The sequence below is a fragment of the Leptinotarsa decemlineata genome, unplaced genomic scaffold, assembly GCF_025532065.1.
Source record: "Leptinotarsa decemlineata unplaced genomic scaffold, Ldec_3_MD MMD2_P_RNA_scaffold_2, whole genome shotgun sequence".
NCBI lineage: Eukaryota > Metazoa > Arthropoda > Insecta > Coleoptera > Chrysomelidae > Leptinotarsa > Leptinotarsa decemlineata.
In genome coordinates, this window is record NW_027412529.1 from 21556296 (window position 1) to 21578244 (window position 21949).

Consider the following 21949-nt stretch of genomic DNA (forward strand, 5'->3'; position numbering starts at 1 on the left):
GCCATATTTTGGATATTCACTTGTCTTCCATCACATGAATTACATTACAAAATACTGTTATGTCTAAAAGCTAATTCAATTTATAACGACCCTAATGACCCAATGCTTACAATCTGAAGCAACAAATTCACAAATTTTTGCTTTCGAATATAAACATCTTCATTAGGTTATGAATTATCTTCGAGTCAAAAAAGTGTCTCAAACAAAAAGCGTTTGGCGCTAGTATCCCAGAACACCACTTTCAAGTAACAAACAGTTCTGTAAGTGATGCATTTCATTAGTTCAGGTTTCCATTGTCCAATATGATATAAATTGATTTGAAATCTCTGAGAGAATCTGTTAACAATTAAAAAAGATTAGCTGAAAAAAAACAATTATATTAAGCAAAAAAAATGAAATTACAATGAAATCAAATAAAAGCAACAACCAAAAAATAAAAAAATTGAACTATTAACACAAGATGAAAATTTAAAAAAAATCATAACAAAAAATGAAAATTGGTAGTTAAAAGATTCCAAACCAAGTTACTTCACGACGTTTCGATTGTTAGTATCCACAATCGTCTTCGGGTAATAACTGAACTTATTCATCGACAGCTATTTTAATTTTGAACAGGTTGGAGCCTGGCTCCCTTACTCTTACAACTGGTGTTTGACAGAAGGACAAACGGGATATGTCTGATCATGGGATGGCGGCATAAATATCCTCAGACATTAGACCACCCTTCATGCTGAACCCCTGACTGGCTGGGGTGAGTGGATGAGGAAATTGTTCATCCATTAACTGGGGACATGGGGGCCTCATGCGACAGAGTGTCGGGGACTTCTAAATCGGGAGGGGTCATCTACAGCATAGTCTATAGCTTTCGTAACTAACTAGACTTATTCATCGACAGCCATTTTCATTTAAGACAGATTGGAGCCTAGCTTCCTTACCCTTGCGACTGATTTTTGGCAGAAGGACAAATGGATCATGACTGAGAGGTGGTGGCGGTATGAAAGTCATCAGACATCCGTATCACCATTTACGGTGTACCCCTACCTGGCTGGGGTGAGATGGATGAAAAAAGTGTTCATCCGTTTCCTTCGAGATCTGAGATCCTTCTAGGTCATTCGAGTGCTTTCACTTATCCCCTCTTCCCTCTCTTCGCTTCATCAGTTTCAGCGGGAGCTGACCGTTTGGCAGGAGTTAGTCGTGTTTCGCTTGATTACAGGTTTTCATATGTTGCGTATGTCTACGCTAGCTTGGCTAAATGCGTAGAGATATGCAACATGTTGAAACCTCTAATCAAGCTGAACACGACCAACTCCCAGTTATCACCCGAAGACGTTTGCAGATACTAACAATCGAAACATCGTGAAGCAACTTGGTTTGGAATCTTTTAACTTCTAATTTTCATTTTTTGTTATATTTTTTTTTTATTTTCATCTCGTGTTAATATTTCAATTGTTTCATTTTGATGGTTGTTGCTTGTATTTTATTTCATTGTAATTTCAGTTTTTTTTGCTTAATATAATTGTTATTTTTCCAGCTAATTTTTTAAAATTATTTACAGATGCTTTCAGGGATTTCAAATCAGTTTATATCATATTAGACAATGGAAGTCCGAACTAATGAAATGCACTACGAAACATTTCAACCACCCTCAAACAAACGTCTGTAAGTGATGTTGGTGTTGGCAAAATAACCGAGCAAGTGTTTTTAAAATCAACATGAAAAACATCGATTAATACATCGATAAGGATCAACCACCGGCCAAATTTTTGAAAACAACATGAAACATCGATGCATCCCATTAATGGATGGTTGTGACGTCACTGATGTATTCGATGGATTGCGATTACAGATAAGTAAAGAAACGGATTGTTGAAACATGACTCAGAAATAAGATAATTTACTAATGTATAAAACGCTCCAGAGCCCAATGCACATCCAGATTAAATGATAAATTATGTCATCATTATTGTACCCATACAAAATGTTGAAGCTTTCCTGAAAACTAGTCAGCTTGGACTAATAGAATAAAATTTCCCTATTACGAAAATCTATCCACTCAGCAGCAGGTTTATGACAAGTATATTGTTTGCGAAAACAAAACTGTAGATGTTGGTACCAAAAGAGGCTCATAGAGTGCTGTATAATCATTGTTATTAAAATTTCACATAAAAATACTGTATATAAAGACAAGGAAAGTTGAGAACTAACACATTACAGGTTTTAGCTACAAACTTTTTAAAATGGATCAGCTTGTGAATACAGAAATGAGTGGCGCATCAAGTTTCGTCGCAGATCTGAATATATTGCCATTATCTGTGTTTGTGAATTCAACTTAATATTAATTAAACAATTCGCTACCATTCTTTCAATACAAAGGTAACTACTTACTACAAAATCACTTTGTTCAAAAACTAAATTTACATAAGTCGTGTTCGAGTCCACGGTATAGGTGTGAATGAGAAAAATTATTGAAAACATGACAATTTTATTGCAGCGAAGGAAATGAAATCTTTTGATAGTTTTATTTTGATCACAGAAATGTAAAAAAAAACATATATATTGGACCTGAGAACAGATATACATTTCAAAAAAAAGAACCATGAAAATTAATCATGTAAAATTTTCATGTCAAGTCGGACGTAATTTAAAAAACAATTTTTTTGTACTCGAAGTTGCATAGAACAACTATGAAATATAATCGCTTCTTCCAATTGAAAAAGTCTCAATCAGTTTTCCATTCATTTTCCTCTTTGCAAACACATCCGTAAAAAAGTTTTCAGTTCACTAAACATTTCAAAGAGTGAGCATAGAAGTACAATAAAAACTATTATTATATATTCATTCAATTTTTCACTAAAGATGATGTTCTAAGTGGGGGTGGTTAAATTGATTTTGAACCTCGAGATGATATATAAGGATTATTATTTGGACCGATTGATTTATTGGTATCTATACCTATTCTGACTGATTAATGACATTTGGCGTGTATTTTAATTTTTTTCATTATGCAGGGAATTATTCTATGTGGTGGTTCATTTTTCCGGTCCATATGAAATATTAATATTGGTGACGGTTCTATACGTCGGATCTGTACCTTCAACTTGTACCGCTGAAAGAGTGGCAATGAGAAAGTGTTTTTTGTTTTCGAATTTTTTCTCGAACATCGTCAGAAAAAAAAATTAAAAGGAAAGTGGCAAATTTCAATTTTTTTTTAATATCTCCGGAACCAATTTTAATTTTTCAAATTTTAAAACTTTATTTAAATGAACTCTGAAATGGACAACTGTCACCAACTGTATATCTCTCATGGTTCCCAATTATCCCATGCTAGTTTTTCTTATTTTGGACACATAGTATATGTTGAATTACTTTTATGATTTTTTATCACGGGTAATTTGAATACATTTTTCCTTTGCTATTAAGTTTCGTGATAGCAGAGGTATGAAAATTCTTGAATTTCATTATTGGCAACACTGTTATACCAAACAGTGTTTTTTTGTTTCTGTAATCATAAAAAGACAAAAATTACATATATACAAACACATCAGCACATCAGCTGCAACAGATGTAGGAAGACTAAAAGTTTTGAGAGCCACTTTTTTTGTTTATCTGAAAAAAGATATTAACAAAAAAGTAATTTATCCGATTTCTTGATCTCCCTGGCTAAATTTGTTTTGATAATAAAGGAAGGCTATGCAGGAAAACATAAGAACACTTGGAGATGGAATGGATAATATTTCATTGAATGATGTTTGCAGATTCAATCAAACATCTAGGTTCTCTCCAGTACGACCCAAGTTGAAAATTGATAAAATTAGATCTTTTACTCCTGTTGAACCAAAATCTCAGGTTTACTCTTTGGTGCCAAGATATGTCCCTAAAATGAGAAAAGCACCAAAGTACCTTATCAAGAAACCAAAAGAACCTAAATTTGTACCTTATGAACCTTATAAAGCAGCAGTTGAATCAATAATATCACAGAAAACTCCAAGTATTCTAACTGATAATTCAAGAACCTCCAAGAATGATATAGAAATTCTTGAACTTGTTAATCAGATGTCCGAAATGAGAAAATTAGAATTGAATAGAAAAAGTTCCCTTGAAGATGAAAAGGGAGAGTCCTATAAACTTCTAAAGCAGTGGGCAAAAGAAAAAGAAGAACTTCTTGTTGATATAAAAAATTTACGTGAAAGTAATTCTCACCTGGAGAATCAACTGAAGTTCCAGGCACAGGTAAATAATTTATTTCCTACAAAAAATCATTAATCAAATAGCACAATAACAAATATTTCGGCTTGGAAGTGGTTGAAAATATTTTCTTGTGAAAGTTGGAAGTTTGAGCTTCTATTGTTTAAAAAAGTTAATTTATTAGATATTTTACTTGTTTCCTCTGTTATTATTCACAAATTGATGATGATAGTCTTTACCAGAAGACAATTTTGTATCTATCAACATTTTGGAAAATGGAAGTCTGAATATCTAAAATTCAACAAATACTTATATTTCATTATATTGATTTAATCAAGGGTGTCTCAAAATGGGGTACGTGTACCACTGGGGATACGACATTGAGTCATAGGGGGTACACGATTGAATTTACGTAATGGCGGAGGCTAAGCTGTTCACAAAATGTACAAGTTCAATTTCAAACAAACGAGCAAATCACAGAAACATATTTCATCAACAAAACAAAAAAAAATATGACAAAAAGTATTTGAAAATTGGATTTATGTGCAAAGAAGGATTATCAATACAGTGTGTGATATGTTCAGAGGTACTCTCAAATAGCGTGATGAAATCCTGAAGTCAAATGTGACAGTTGGCCTTTTATTCCCCAAAGAGCTAGGCCTCAAGGCAGAGATGACACATTAAATATAACACCCAGTTTTCGCTAGTTTTGTTATTAGTCCCATGTAATAGGGAATGAGGCTATTGCCATACACCGGGTACAGTTCCAGACTCCGTGCTACTACTAAGAGTTTTCTAACAGACAATACTTTGCCTGACCCGGGAATTGAACTCTGACCCCGAGGCAATAAAACACCTTAATTGTTCTATCGAATGCTAAACAGATATATTAATTGCTTTTTTGTATTATTTCTTAATACAATGCCAGTTTTTTTGAGGAGTTCGCTATCGGCTGGAAAGTCGATCGTCGACGTCGATCATATTGTAACCCTTAATAAGAAGCCACTTTCAAGGTGTTTTGCAGTGAGAATGACTTATAAGGAACTTGGTTTGTTTGCCGTTATATCGGCTTATTTGTCACACATATATTCTCATTTGAGGTATGGAATTCCCTTCTGGAAAACATGTTGCAGAACTCAATTGCACAGACTGTTTTCATTATACATAAGAGGGCTATAAGATTCATTTGTAATGCCGAAAGTCGAGACTCCTCAAATCCTTGTTTGAACTACATAAAATTTTTAGAGTCTCAGGGACATTTATTTTAGAAACATTCTGATCAACAAACAGAAACTGATATTTAGTTACTCCAATAATTATGCCCTTTGTTAAACTAATGACCTAAGATTACTCATACCAGTGTCTACTCTAGTCAAAGACTCAATATATTTTAACACCATTAAGATGTTTATTCGAATACCTAGTCATATTGAAATTTTAGAGTTTAACTGTAAATTTGTATATATGTGTATAAATGCGAATATGCGTCTTCGGGTGATAACATCACCTGAAGACGATTGTGGATACTAACAATCGAAACGTCGTGAAGTAACTTGGTTTGAAATCTTTTGATTTGTATTACCTTTTTTTTACTTGTGATGCACTGTTTGGAACCTTTAGTGTAGTAATGAACATTACTGGAGATTTTTCCCAAAACCAAACCGTTATTTTAACACCTCAACACGTGTTTCGATCACCAAGTGATCATCTTCAAGAAAAAGATTAAATTGTTTAACTGTTAAACTGTCTAATCTTCCTCTTGAAGATGATCACTTGGTGATCGAAACACATGTCGATTTTGGTGTTGGAAAAAACTCCAGTAATATTTCCTTTTTTTTGTTTGATTATTCATTTTTCAATTTTTTGCTTGTATTTTATTTTATTATAATTTCATTTCATGTTTTTTTTTTGCTTAATATGATTGTTATTTGCAGCTATTCATTTTAATTTTCAATCAAATGAAGACAATAAAATATATTTGACGCGGAATTTGAATAATGCTTATCACAGAAAAAATACTATAAAATGAAAACATTCTTAGATTCTGTAGAAGGAATATGAGTCTATATCTCACTTCATTTTCTGTGACAGGATTTTATTTATTTATTTATTCATTTATCCTGAATATATACAGACAGAGTCCAATTACATATACACAGTACCTAAACTACACTAAACCTAACACATATATAGATAAAAAGATACAATTGACAATAAAATTATTATAAATATAAAATCCCTATAATGAAATATATGAAATCATTGCAAATAGGTGTTAAAAAATATAGGAAATAGATACGGGCTAGTGTGTAAATTCATAATATATATGTCATATCTTTAAAAATAAAAGAAACATGTAACATTAATTCATTCTTATTGAATAGTAAATAACAGAGATCTGAGATTGGTTGGGGTAATGTTTAAAATATCGATATCAGTGTTTTCAACTAATTTGTTTGTAGTTATCAAGGAGCAATCAACTGGAGAATTTACGTTGAAGTTATGAAATATGCAATCTCTTCGCCTCAGGCGGATATCTGGTATACTGAAATTGATGGAAGCGAGTACATCGGGAAGAAAAATGTTGTTTCGTAATAAATTGAATATGAATAATATTTGAAAATTTTCTCGACGTTTCTTAAGGGTGCTTAAATTAAAATCTTCCATTTGTTTTACATAGGATATCATAAAAGGGTATATTCCATATTTTTTTAGATACATTGACCTGAGATATCGTTTTTGTACCTTTTCCAGCATATCAGAATGCGTCAGCGTTTGGGGTGACCATATTACACACGCATATTCGAGTTTTGAACGAATGTAAGAATTAAAAAGTACTTCATAAGTCTTAAAGGTGAATTCATGACAAGTCCTGAGGATGAATCCAAGCCGTCTGAAACATTCCGCTTGCAGTCTTTCAATATGTTTATTGAAGTTGAAGTTTGAAGTAAACACTACACCTAGATCCTTGATTTCATTGACTCTCTCGATAGGAATATTATCAATGTTATAGAGTCTCTTGAAAGGGTTTCTATTCCTGGTAAAAGTTATTATTCTACATTTGGATACATTCAAAGCCAGGTCATTATCCTTACAGAAAGCAGATATGGAGATAATGTCATTTTGTATGAAATCAGTATCTTCAAATGATTTGATGGATCTGTAAATTTTCAAGTCATCAGCGTATAACACAAATTTTGTATACCTAATATAATTAGATATATCGTTGACAAACATAACAAAGAGCAAAGGACCTAGTATTGAGCCCTGTGGTACACCCGAAGATGTTACGAAGGTATTTGATTTTCTATCGTTGAATTTCACAAAATTCTCGCGATTCGAAAGATACGACTTGAGTAAAGATGATAAGTTTTCTGAAAAAGAATATGCATGCAATTTCTTTATCAAGATATTGTGGTTGACCTTATCAAAGGCTTTTGCTAAGTCGGTATATATCGTGTCAACTTGAAATTCAATATTATTACCAATATAATCACTAATGAGGATTAAATTTGTAATAGTTGATTTTTTTTGGTACAAAACCATTACTTGCGAATGTGATGCCAATTGTATTAGAAAATGCAGAATTTCTGTCTTTCACTTATCTATAGACCCAGGAGAGTCAAAATCTCCCCCTAACATCATGAAGAGGGCTGGCTGAACATATAGAGCCGTAGTCTGCTCTATAACTTTGCTTATTTTACAAGGTGTTGAAAATGAAAACTCAATAATTTTTATTGATATACATAACTTGAGTTTAAAAATTGTTTGACATTTCTTCTTCTTTTTGGGAAAATATGAAGTTAGCATCACATATCAAATTATGTTACCTACTGTAGGTTCTTCACAGTATGTGCCAAGTTTCACTTTTACTTTGAACATCTATAAAAAAAAATTATTTCTACAAAAACAATATTTCCAGTATTTTCAATGAACTAAATGATTACTTTTGTGACAGTTTTTTTGTTTTGTTTAGTTTCGTTTGTGGGGCCTCTGTTATAGGCTTATGCCTTTTAAAGGGCGCATATACCCATCGTAAAAAAAGATCATCTTTCAGAAAAAATTATTTTGAGCTAAAATAGAAATAAAAATGATGGAAGTCATAAAAAAAATTACAATTACCGGGTTGATTAGTAACTTGTAGCAAATGTTGTTCATGATAAATAAAATATCAAGATTATGCAAAAAAAAATTGAAATAAATACCATTCGGGTTTACCAAGATATTTCGATTGTGGATATTGTTTTATTGATATGAAAATTGCAATAACTTCTTTGAGTATGTATGTTTTTCCGGTTGGTTGGGTGTTCCACTGTTGTCTTAAAATTTTCTGATCAAGTATCTCACAGGAAAAATGAGTTAACTCTCTCTAAATACATAGACAAATAATAACATAACTAATAATTCTTAATCATCATCCTAGGTTATGTGGATGCTTAGTTGATTTGTTTTTGGCATCACATTACTTAATTATTGTGTATTCTAGTTGATCTGTTTAAAAAAAATCTGTTAAAATATGTTTTTCCGTTAACCAGCTGTCGCCCCCCTACGAGCGACAACACTCAAAAGTTGAAACTTGTGCGAGCTAGGGACTAACGAGGTCTTACCTTGTAACTTGTGTTTCCTAACACGGGTTGGACGATAAGAAGTGAAAATCGATCGTTCGGCCTTGAGGTTCGAACCACCGGTTCGCACAGCGGTCGATTGACTGAGTGAAACTGACCACTAACATCAACCCACAAGGCTACTGTCCTGATAGCGATTATGATTTATTCTTCTTTTGCTAATATTATTAATTTTTTCAAACCTTGGAGGTTGTGCTGGTCGAACCTTGTCTTCAAAGCCCTGATACATTCAGAAAACGTACCTTAAGAAGACGCAATGAGCCAAAATTAACAATCAGCCCTCTGCAATTCTCTGGCTAAGATTTTTGCCTCGGTGTAGCAAGCCGGCATGATTTTGGGAATTGACATTGGGGAGGGCATCATTTATTCAAAGATTTCAATAGTCAGGAGAAACATTCTTAACAGAGTGGTGTGGATAGAGTCTGCAAAGTTTGAACAGAAAGTATCGATATTTTATTCGTTTTTCCTTCTCTTTTTCGTACGATATTCGTCTTACCCGGAAGTGAAAACGCTGTATATTTTCTCTGAACTAACAAGTTAACTAATTAACTAACAAGATAACATTGTAGGGAATGACAGATATCTTCTTCCTTTATCAAACAATCAGAATTTTCAAATGGCACAATTTCAAGAAAAACCTCAGAGTACAATAAATCTACAAAAAGCTTATTATTACCAGCGAATTGTTCAAGTAGCTAAAAAGAAAAATGAAAAATTTCATTCCATCTCATATTTGAAAATTTCAAATATCAATCTCACCTAGTTTTTCTATTTAGTAGGATTTGGTAAATACCCGTCAAAAACAACTTGTTTCATAGCTGACTCTTAAATTGAAATCAAATTGGGAATGATCAGAATAGTGCTCAATTATTTATCTTTTCATTTTCATGGAATCATTTTCCAGCAGCTTGTCTACATCAACCTTTCTTGATTATTTCATTTCTAGAATCGTGTGGATTCGTTTTTCGATGGCATTTTAGGAGAACTTTTCAAATTTCTGCCAACGCACTTCTCGGTTTTAAAGATTGGTCAAACCACCAACGCTGACATAAAAACTTGACAAGCACTTGTGTGTCACACCAATAGGAGGTTCCAGTTATGTCTCGCTTGCGTTTACGCAGTTATTTTTTGAATACTTTTCCTAGTTCTACATATTTTGTCTTCAATCGAGGACCCCCTGCCCAGTACTGATGATGCCCAACATGCTGAAACAACTGTCTGCCGGTGGCATTTGAGTTGAAATCAAATTGGGAATTATCGGAATAGTACTCATCTATTATGTTCCGGGTTTTCTGGCGTTTCTGTGTGATCTTGAAAGCCGTATTTATAATTTTCTCTGAGTAGTCATTCATTCGTAGAGTTGTCTCAATGGTGTTCAGATCTTGTTGTCTGTGTTCGTTGTCTGCTAGCCTTCTTGAACGCGTAATTAGTGTTTCTGCCACCGAGTGAATTTGTTTTGTGTGGTGGTGTGAATTTGCATTCAGGTATCTATTGTGTGTGTTGCTTCACGACATACTGTGTAGTCTAGTGTTCCGTCCGGCTTTTTCATGATCAACACATCGAAAAATGCGAGCTTGTTACTCTCTTCTTTCGTAAATTTGAAAAGGGAAAACCCGAGATACACCTCTCATAACAGCCATACTACCGTCAAGACTGTGACAGGACTTACATCTACCAGACCAACAGGCGAATTAACATAAGCAAGGATGAACACAAACTATATACACGAACACTTAGTATTAACTTCCCTATACACAGACTAACTCTTACAGAAAAAAATCCTTCATATATGTGCATCAGAATATTTAATAAATTACCGAATAGTCTCAAGTCTATCATGGCTCATAGGATCTTCAAAAATAAAGTGAAACAGCTTCTGTTGAATCTAGAACCATATGATTCGAAAGAATATTTTGAAGTGAATCACTAAAATTATTGTTTTTATTTGACGCCTTTTCTTTCAATGTTTGTATATACCATAATATATGTATATAGTATATATAAATGTTTATATGAAATAAATAATAGGTATTAATAATAATTTTATTCTATAATTTAATCTTATTTTATGCTGTGCTGCATATGTTAGATTGAAAATTATGTTTACATATATTAATCAAAGTCTTTGTAATTACTTCATGTTTTACTTCTCATATTGACACACATTGTATCATTTATTATTTATAGTTATACTATTCCATATATATTTTATATTTCAACTTCATACACATTCTTATTGTTAATATGTATACTTATATTTGTATTATTACTTGTATTTTATTGTTATTTGTATTTTTGTATTATTTCTCTCTCACAAACAAGTGGAATTCTATACTTCGTGGCTCTGACCTTATTTATTTACTCTATTTTATCCATTGCATTACTCACTGTATTATTCGGAATTATTATTATTATAAAGATATAAGTACTATTCTGATTACTCCCATATTGATTTTAATTTAAGAGCCACCAGTAGACAGCTGTTTTAACCTGTTGGGCATCGTCAGTACAGGGCAGGCGGTCCTCGATTGAAGACAAAATGAGACGTAATCCATCTTGAGTTCATTCAGGTTGAAGCCTGGCTTCCTTCCCCTTTTAACTGGTGTTTGTCAGAAAGACAAACGGGTCATGACTGGTGTTTAATGGTGGCATGAAAGTCCTCAGACATCCATACCGCCCTTCGCTGTATACCCCTACCTGGCTGGGGTGAGATGGATGAAGGTATTCATCTGTTAACGGAGGACATAGGGGCCTCATTCGACAGAGTGTCGGGGCCTTCTATATCGGGAGGGGTCGTCTACAGCGTAATCTATAGCTTCCCTGACTAAAGGATTTTCGTTAGTTTCAGCGAAATCTATAACTCGCCGGTTCCTCGACTGGATGGACTGCTGAATGGAAGGCAGCTTCAAATCTCTGCGGATGGCTTCATTCCGCACGAACCACGGAGCATTCACAATCATCCGTGGAATTTTATTTTGTAAAGTCTCCAAGATGGAGATGTTAGTCAGAGCCGCTTGTCCCCAAACGCCTGAAGCATACATGATGACAGACTTGAACATCATGTTATAGATCGTGATTTTATTCTTTAGGCTTAAGTTAGATTTTCTATTTATCAAAGGGTACAGGCTTGCCACCCGACCCTGGATCTTTGCCTTCACGCTTAACAGGTGCGGGTTCCAGGTGAGCCTACGGTCTATAAGAAGACCTAGGTACTTGACCCGCGTTTGCCAATCAATCTCCCTTCCAGAGATTCTTACTTTCATGGCCGGAGAAGCTATCGTTCTTCCCATGGTTATTGCCTGAGTTTTTTCCGGATTCACTTGGATCTTCCACTCGAGGTACCAGCGCTCGAGGTCGCCCAATGCACGTTGCATATAGACGATCCCGAGCTCCCGACCCATGGAAGATGAGAGGAGGGCCGTGTCATCGGCGTAGAGAGATACCTTCACATGCTCGGACCTCGGAAGGTCGCTGGTATAAAGGGAATAGAGCGTGGGAGAGAGCACGGCCCCCTGTGGCACTCCAGCGAGGATCTCTCTGTTGTCAGACAGAGAGCCCTCTACTCTAACCTGAAATGTTCTGTCTTTCAGGAAAGATACACCTATTGGTGTGACACCCAAGTCAACAAGCTATTCTGGAATGTCATCGGAAAACGAATCCACATGTTTCTAGAAACGTTATGAAATCAAGAAAGGTTAATGCAGTCAAACTAGGTGTCACACCAATAGGTGTCTGGCTTGCGTTTAAGCAGTTATTTTTTTTATCAAGTACTTTTCTTGGATAATCACATTTTGTCTACAATCGAAGACCGTCTGAAATCAATATGGGAGTGATCAGAAAGTACTTATCTATTTATCTTTTGATTTTCATGGAATTCCAGCAGCTTGACTGCATTACACTAGGTGGTAAGAGATCATCATGAAAAATTAGAAATAAAAGTTTATATGTTTTTTCACCACTATTATTCATAACTAATGTTGTTACTGCAGTTTCCTCCTATGAGGACATTCTTAAAAAATTACAATAAACTGAAAATAAATCATAACGTTAGCCCTTATATATCTACTCTAGGTAATAATAGAGCTCCTTAACTTGATTGAGTACCTGAAATGTGTTTACCTGTGACAATGTGGATAAGTTAACCTGAAATGTGTTTACCTGTGACAATGTGGATAAGTTAACTTGAAAACTGGTGATTAAACTAGATCGACTCAATCATTCAGCAGATTACATTCGCAATGCTTATGAATTTCTAAGGATTCCAAATAATTGAGTTTCCAAACTTTGCGTGCATAGTGCAAAATTTCCGTATCGTTCAGATTCGGGAACTTGTTGCATTCCAAGGAATGGTTTGAAAACGTCGAATCATTTTCACCTAGTCTGAAAGACCTTTTATGTTCAGCATACCGTTTTGAGAAATTACGACCACATTGTCCCTCATAAAAACTATTACAATCTGGGCACTTGAACTTATGGACTCCAGATTTCTCTATATTGTCCATTTTGTCTTTGGCATTAAAAAGAAAATTAGATAAATTGGCATGTGGTCTGAATGCCATTTCCACAATGTTTTTTCTGAAAAAACCCGCAATTGCCTCTGTTCTTTTACCAAGGTACGTTAGAGTTACAAATTTGTTGATTTCTGGTTGTTTGATCTGTGGTATATTAATCTGTGAGTAAATTTGAGGCTTTGTTTTCTGACTAACTGCTGGATTATGTCTGCGTTGAAACCATTATAATCTCCTATCTGTATAATTATTTTAATTTCCCTATCCAGATTGTTAGCAGTTAAAGGTAGCGAGAATGCTCTGTGCAACATTGAATGGTAGGCTGCTAATTTATGACTGTTGGGATGGAAAGAATCACTTGAGATTGTAATGTCCCTATAGCTCGGTTTTCTATATACATCAAGCTTGAATTTATTCTGATTATGTGTAATGGTCAGGTCTAAGAACTCCCCAATACGAACTATCAAGGTCTAAGAAATTAATCTGTTTCTCTATCTCCGTTTCGAGTATGAATATACATAACACTCAAAAATGGGGCAAAACCTTGGACACGTGTTTCTGGCTGTTGGCTTCGTCAGCGCGGTGCAGCCAACTGCTGCTACACGACTAAACGACAACTGCACCAATTTATGACATTTATTAATAATCTTAATAGAAATATACAGTTCACACTCGAAACAGAGATAGAGAAACAGAATAATTTTTTTAGTTTTATCACACAATCATAATACATTTGAGTTCAATATATTCAGAAAACCGAGCCATACAGACATTACAATCCCAAGTGATTCTATCCATCCTGACAGTTATAAATTAGCAGCCTACAATTCAATGTTATATACAATCCAGAAGTTAGTCAGAAAACAAAGCCTCAAATTTACGTACATTTTAATATACCCCCAGATCAAACAATCAGAAATCAAGAAATTTGTAACTTCAACATATTTTGATAAAAAAAAACGGGGGTAATTGCGGGATTTTTCAGTAAAAACATTGTGAAAGTGGCATTCAGACCACATGCCAGGTTATCTTATTTTCTTTTTAATGCCAAAGATAAAGTGGAGAAGATGGAAAAACGTATTCAAAAAACACTTTATTGTGAGATTTTCACTAAACAGTTTTACAAAAACGCAACATGTGTTTCGCCATACAATGGCTTCTTAGGGCGAAACAAGTGTTGCGTTTTTGTAAAACTGATTAGTGAAACATCTCACAATAAAGTGTTTTTTGAATACATTAGTTATGGATTTTCATCAAGTATCAACCAATTCCATCATATAAGATGAAGAAATCTGGAGTTTATAAGCTCAAGTGTCCGGAGTGTAATAGTGATTATGTGGGACGATGTGGTCGAAATTTCTCAAAACGGTAAGCTGAACATGAAAGGTCCTTCAGACTAGGTAAAAAATATTCGACGTTTTCAAACCATTTCTTGAAATGCAACCAACAAGTTCCCAAATCTATTTATTGTATTAGTTTGAAAATGTACTTGTATGACGAAACGGCTGTAACGTTAGTTACAAATACAAGTAGTATAAAAACATAGGAAGTTTTAAATCTCATTTTTCATGATCAATTTTCAAATCGAAAAATAATTCATTATCATCTCAATAATTCACTAGATTTTTGAACTTGTATTCGATAAATGTAGTCATAAAAAACTACGTTGTAAGTTTTGATAGAAATAATTCCAGTAAGCGCTCTCATATTCCCTAAAAAGTTTTATCTGAAATTGAAATTGAATTCCAGGTGAATAGTGAACTGAAAACTCTTCTGGTTGCAGCTGTTGGTGAAGATTTGGAAAGTAGGGTTCAGCATTTAACGGAAGACAAGTTGTCTTTAGCTAGAGCCCTATTAAATTCAGCCCACAATCTAACTTCTCATCAAGAGCAGACTGAATGGTTATCTGGTCAATGTGAGGTATGGAAAAGTAAATTTCTGGCATCCAGGTAACATTATTTCATTCAATTTTTTTCAAAATAACAATGAAAACCTTTTACCAGGTTTATAATGCTATATGATTCAGTATAACTATAAGCTATCGGTAATTAGCAAATTATATTTTATTGATTCTCAAAATAAGATCCTTAAGATATCTTATGTTTTACATTTAGATGTTGCCTTCCTGGAATTCCTTAATAAAACGGGAATGATTGAAAACACATCCATAGAAAAGTCCGTCATTTTCTAGCGCTGGTGACGATTATATTAATAATTATGATTGATACATTGCGTCTATTCGGGGTACATTATTCTTGGTCTCAATGATCACTCGACTTAGGTGTGAGTATTGGTTATTGATGCTGGAGCGCCTTTCATAGTACCTTCAGGGAAATAGTCCGACCGGCTTAACATTTCTGATAAAAAAATAATATTCATCTACATCATCATTTGAACAAGTTACATTATTCCAATACATTCAATCAAGCAAGTGAATGTTGAGATCCTATAAAAGATAAAACCTTCTACATGGATGGGGGAGTGTTTTGATACTAGGAACACAGTAATCCGAAAGAAAACAGTTCAATGAGCATGCAATGCTGTATAGCTTTCCGTTTCTATTAAGGTAGAATCTTGTACATAAAAAAAATGACACCTTCTATGCAACTCTTTGGGTAGCTATTTCGTAATTAGAATCCTAAATTTAGAAAAATATCAAACAATAGAATAAATTGCAACCATAAGGGTACAGATGAACAGAAGCGCTTGTACAAACAAAATATGAAAATAATTACAAATAATAGTACGAATTAAAATTGACACAAACAAAACAACATCGTAAATTCAATAAATAAACTAATAGAAAATAGTTTTCATCTTTAATTTCGTCATTCCAGGAAGCTTTCCACATCGTCGATTGAGATTCTTAAAATCAAGGCAACCCTCAGGGTTAGGTTAGGTTAGGTCCAAAGTGAGTAGGTCTATTCGACCCTCCACCGCAACCCGCAAGGGTTTATTGTGGCTCACACCCATTAACACTCGACCAAATAAACCCAGCTTCCTAACGAAGCCGATTAGTTTGTATGGTGAGTGGTCTTTCAGGTCAGATGGTAAGAGTACGGCTCTGCCGAACTCTAAAAACCTGATTCGGTCTCCAGCGAGGCAGGCACAAAGTATATGCTCTGCTGATTCATCGTTAATGAGGTAGTCGGATAGTTAGTCAAGGTGCAAGATTCCCACCTTGATACCTGCGACAACCTTCCCATATGAGGGGTTTTGCACGTCATCTATACCTGACGATGCCTTAGATTCAGCCGGGCAGGGTTTTTCGCCTCTGGTTTCGGTGAATCATCACTTGGGCGCAAACGTTTGCTAACCTGCTCTTGGGGGGTTTGTTCCTCCACCTAGACAGATTCTACGTACGCCGCTCAAGAATTTGGTGCAAGGCGGTTTCATAAGGTACCCCGCTCTTGAGGAGACGACTCAGTCGTTTCCTGGCTGCACAACCAAACCTTTTTTTGGTTCAGTTATTGGATCAGGAGTTGGGGAGTTGAGAAGCTCTCGCTTCTGAACTAAATTTACAGGGAGGTCAGTTGGAGTCGTAAACTCGAAATCCATCTCCTCTGTAGAGTCGCTCCTGAACTAAATTTACAGGGAGGTCAGTTAGAGTCGTAAACTCGACATCCATCTCTTGTAGACTCGTCCCTGAACTAAATTTACAGAGAGGTCAGTTGGAGTCGTAAACTCGACATCCACCTCCTCTGTAGACCCGCTCCCGAACTAAATTTTCCAGGGAGGTCAGTTGGATTCGTAAACTCGACATCCATCTCCTCTGTAGACTCGCTCCTGAACTAAATTTACTGGTAGGTCAGTTGGAGTCGTAAACTCGACATGCATTTCCTCTGTATACTCGCTCCTGAACTAAATCTACAGGGAGGTCAGTTAGAGTCATAAACTCGACATCCATCTCCTCTGTAGACTCGCTCCTGATCTAAATTTACAGGGTGGTCAGTTGGAGTCGTAAGCTCGACATCCATCTTCTCTATAGAGGCGATGCTACGACGAGAGGGCGCCCGGTATCTCGAAGGTTCCGTTGAGACAGCTGATAGGCTTAGTGTCATTCATCGACACTGATACACATACCTTAGGATAAAGCCATCGTTGGGATGCCATTCAGTTAGGGAATAACAGAACCACAAGTGATTCCGTCATTCCCGTGTCCAGCGGGGTTACGTGAAAGCAGGCATCCGATGGCCGGTTTCCTCAACCCCCACATCCCTAGACAATGCACTCACCAAAAACAGCACGCACAGTGGTTCAGGCAGTGAAAGATGAACAAGGACAGCCAACACGCCAAACCCTCAGGGTGCATAAGTTCATTTTTCAATTGATAAAGACTCCCATAACTAAATATTACACATTATAAAATTTGGCATTTATTTTTTTTGAAAACAAATCACTCCCGTTACACCAAGAGAAAAATTATCTCTGTCGTGATTAACAAATTTTATTTTATATCAAAAGGATGTCAGTTGTGTTCATCTTTCTTTGTTTTGTAATGTACACTGGTTTCGTAATTTCATGATTTGTATTATTTTCTTCTTTAATATACTGTCTTTTATCCTTGAAAAAAAAATCCAAACCATTTGATATCCAAACCAGTAGATATGCAAACGTAGTTCCCTAGAAAAGTTAGATAACCTGTAACGCATCTGGATGGTTTTGATGCAATACATGATATCTGAAATGTAAGATATGCAACAGTAGTCCATTTTGGAACTCGTGCATAAAAAAGAGGTTTTTTTTTTACTACTTGGGATCCATTTCCCCCAAGTCTCCGGAAAACACTGCAGCCTCATGGGCTTATTACTTTTTTCTGCTATATTTTTCATGATACCTACTCCAACAATCCTGTACTAGTTTACCTAGGTCCTTTGCTAGATGTACGACATATTATTTAGGATATAATTTGGGTCGTGTATCAATTGTTTGTCTCTTGTGATCTAGTGCCTCACATTCGCATATAGCTGTCTCTCTCCCTTTGTTGCATTGCCTGTAGTTAAGATCTCCGTTGTATACTTTAAGACCTTAACCACCAAGTTTGTGTCATGTGGTCTGAGAACATGTTTGATATTCCTTCCTCCACATATTTTGAAATTTCTCTTTCACCCGATCTCATGTAATTCGGCGAGATTTACAATCTGAATTGGCCCAACCCTTCCTCCCCCATCATTTCTAGATAGAAAGGAGGGTGATTCAACACTGTCTCCAGTGCAGCTGTAGGAGAGGTTTTATTGCTTCCGTTATTCCCAAAACATACATCTCTTTGCACCCTGCAATTTTAGTTGATAGCGGTTGTTTGTTTCATCTTTGGTCACCAGATCATAGATGCATATGTCATGGTTTAACCACCATGGTGTAGATCCAATACATCATTTCTGGTTTGAGCCCACTTGTCTTTCCATAGGTGTGTCTGGCCAGCATCAGTGCTACCTCCGATTTTTTCAACTTTTTAAAGATGCTGATTCAGGGACAGCCCAGATTCAGTTTCTCTCCCAGATATTTGACCCCACCCCACAGATTCATCTCTTCACTTCGAAGTTTTAGAGATCCTAAGCTCTCTGTTTTGATCATCTTGGTAAATGCTGCTATAATCGATTTTCTTTGGGCTTATATTCAGCCCTTCTTCATCGGTCCATTCACTTCAATATTCAGGAGTTACTACATATGTCCTTTCACTCTATTATTGTATTTGCCCTGGACTAGATTGACTAAGTTGTCTGCATAGCCCAGTACTTTGTAACCATTGTGGTCCAAAAGATGTAGTAACTCGTCTATTACAATGTTCTATAACAATAGGGACAAAACCCGCCCCCGAGGATAACCCGTTTCTACTCGTCCCACTTTTACCTGTGTGTATCTGTTATGTAGATTTTCTAATTATTGAAGTTGTTTTATTTTTTTCTCATATTATATTTGTTATGAAAAGTGATGAGTTAACTGTCAACAGTTATTTTAGAAAAGTCAATAAAATTTTGATAGACTCAAATACAGTTTTTTCGGCGATTTATAGAGTCTCGAAATTGGTGACCCAGACAAACCCACGACTTGAAAAATTATCTGTCAATGAATTCACAAATATCCCTGCTAGAAAGACCTAGATGAGTAACTGCAGGGACTAACAAGAATCTTCATGATGAATATTTCTGACCTGATGAATTTGGCATAGAAAGAAGTTGTATACGGTCCAATCCTGTTTCAGTGAAATCGAAAGAATCAAGAGACGAATTGAGTAAAGTTTCGAGCCTAACTTCACAAGAAAGCATAGAACAAAAAATAAGAATTTGAAAAGAAGATGCATTTATTAGAGCTGGAAGAATTAGTGAAAAGTCTGAAATTATTAGAGCTGGAAGAATCAGTGAAAAGTCTGAAATTATTAGAGCTAGAGCGTCAACTTCAAAAAGATGACATTACGCTCGAGAAGAAACAGAAAGCGGCCGAACAGAAGTAAGGAGAAAATTACCATTGAATAGCTCAAATATCCTTGATGATGAAGAAGAATCGAAATAAAGAGTGTCTTAATGGATAGAAAACCCGAAAAATGCACAAATGAAGGAGCAAGCGGTAACGTTGATAGAAAAGAAGCTGACAACAATGAAATTAAGTGACTTTGTTAAACCTTTTCAAATGCCATCAAGACACTTTCAAATGCGACTGCGAATAATCAAAACAAGTTCTGAATTCGAAATTATATTGAGAAGGATATTTCCTATTATGATGGTAATCCACAAGAATGGCCTTTGCTCTACAAACACAAAATGTTTGTAGCCTATGTGATTTCAGTAACGAATAAATATACCATTATAATTTACCCTAATCACTATACACCAATAATTTCCTTCCAAAATGAAAGTTTTGTGAACAGAATAACTTATGTTACGTCTTACATATATCAGAACCCCTCCAGTATGTCTAAGGCAGCGTTACATCTTATCAAAGTATAGTTATCAAGAAATATTTCTGCATCCTCAATATCGGATGTCGTTCGGGTTTCACTGAACAATATCACTACGGGGTTATAACATAAAATATTAACAGTAACTTGTTCTCTATTTGCTGTGAAACTTTGAATATATATAGAGTGGTATACTAGAATGTTTTACGAGTTTTTTTGAACTGAACTCAAATTGACAATCGTAGGCTTATTGTTGATGTATTTGATAATTTTAGAGTTATCCCTATGCAAATTGATTGTTATTGATGTAAATTTGGTTATAAAAAGTCTTGAATTATGATTTGGGCAACTTGATTCTGTTATCACCAGTATGATATCAAATGTAAGAGTTCTAAATATTCGAATTTTGAGAAACTTATACAATTCTTCAGTGACATAAACAATATGTCACTGTACACTATCTGAACACTGAGATCCAGCGATTAAAAAAATACTGTTGAGATTACTCAATGTGTTGTTACATGGTACAAAAGGATCACTTCAGGTATTGGTGTTATATTGTGCGGCATCAACAAGAACCTTACTTGATGAAAGGATTGCTAAACAACTTGGACTAACAGGCTTCACAGAAAGCTTGTGCTTACAATGGACTAATGATATGACCCAAAAACAATCACTTTTCACAATCACCAGGGATGAAGAAAACCTTTCTTAGTTTTTCTTCATCTCTTGAAGACGATAACTTGGTTGGTAAAATTTGCGTCGAGAAGAGTATTACATTTCTAGTGATTGAGTAAAGTGCTTGTTTTTGGATTTATTATACGCCAGAGGTTCCAGTTTCACCTTTTGTCAATGATGAAACGTCATGGCAAAATGAATGGATAAAAATTGTCCTGAAAATATCAAAAAGTGATGACCTGGAAAAGATCTTCACAAAAAGATCTTCAGTAAATAATATGTTCTTCTGATTGACTGAAAGTCCTGTTAATGCCTACTTTCTATATACTCTATATATATATATATATATATATATATATATATATATATATATATATATATATATATATATATATATATATATATATATATATATATATATATATATATATATATATAGATATAGATATAGATATTATTGAGTGTGTATGATATAAATCAAAAGGAGGAAATTCGTGGACATGACACTCAAGTGCGGTTGGCTCCTGTTGGTGACACCGTGCATATGTGATGTTTTTTTTTTCCATTTTTTGTAACCAGTTGTTGTCCACCTTTGCAATTGGCTGCACCGCGCTGATGAGGCCAATAGCCAGAAACACGTGTCCGCGGTTTGCCTCCATATTTCTTGAGTGTCATGTCCACGAATTTCCTCCTTTTGATTTATATATATATATATATATATATATATATATATATATATATATATATATATATATATATATATATATATATATATATATATATATATATATATATATATATATATATATATATATATAAAATCGAGAAAGGTTAATGCAGTCAAGCTGCTGGAAAATAATTCCATGAAAATCAAAAGATAAATAGATGAGTACTATTCTGATCATTCCCTCATTGATTTCAATTTAAGAGCCATTAGCTGGGTTGTTGTTTTTCCGTTGGGTATCTGCCACACGTACATACAAACTCATAGGTCTGCATGAGAGGAAAGGGGCAACCTTGAGCATGTCATAATGCACCTCTCCGGAATATTAATCATT

At 34.9% G+C, this 21949-nt stretch overlaps 1 protein-coding gene across 1 annotated transcript in view; it reads left to right on the plus strand.

Moving 5' to 3' along the window:
• The first annotated feature begins 3482 nt into the window (after positions 1-3482).
• The window catches only part of LOC111512551 (golgin-45), a 29352-nt gene continuing 10885 nt past the window's right edge, over positions 3483-21949 (plus strand). Inside the window, exons 1-2 of the mRNA XM_074185452.1 lie at positions 3483-4230; positions 15068-15267. Of these exons, the coding sequence (XP_074041553.1) occupies positions 3691-4230; positions 15068-15267 (740 nt within the window). The 5' untranslated portion in view covers positions 3483-3690. The remainder of the gene's footprint in view (positions 4231-15067; positions 15268-21949) is intronic.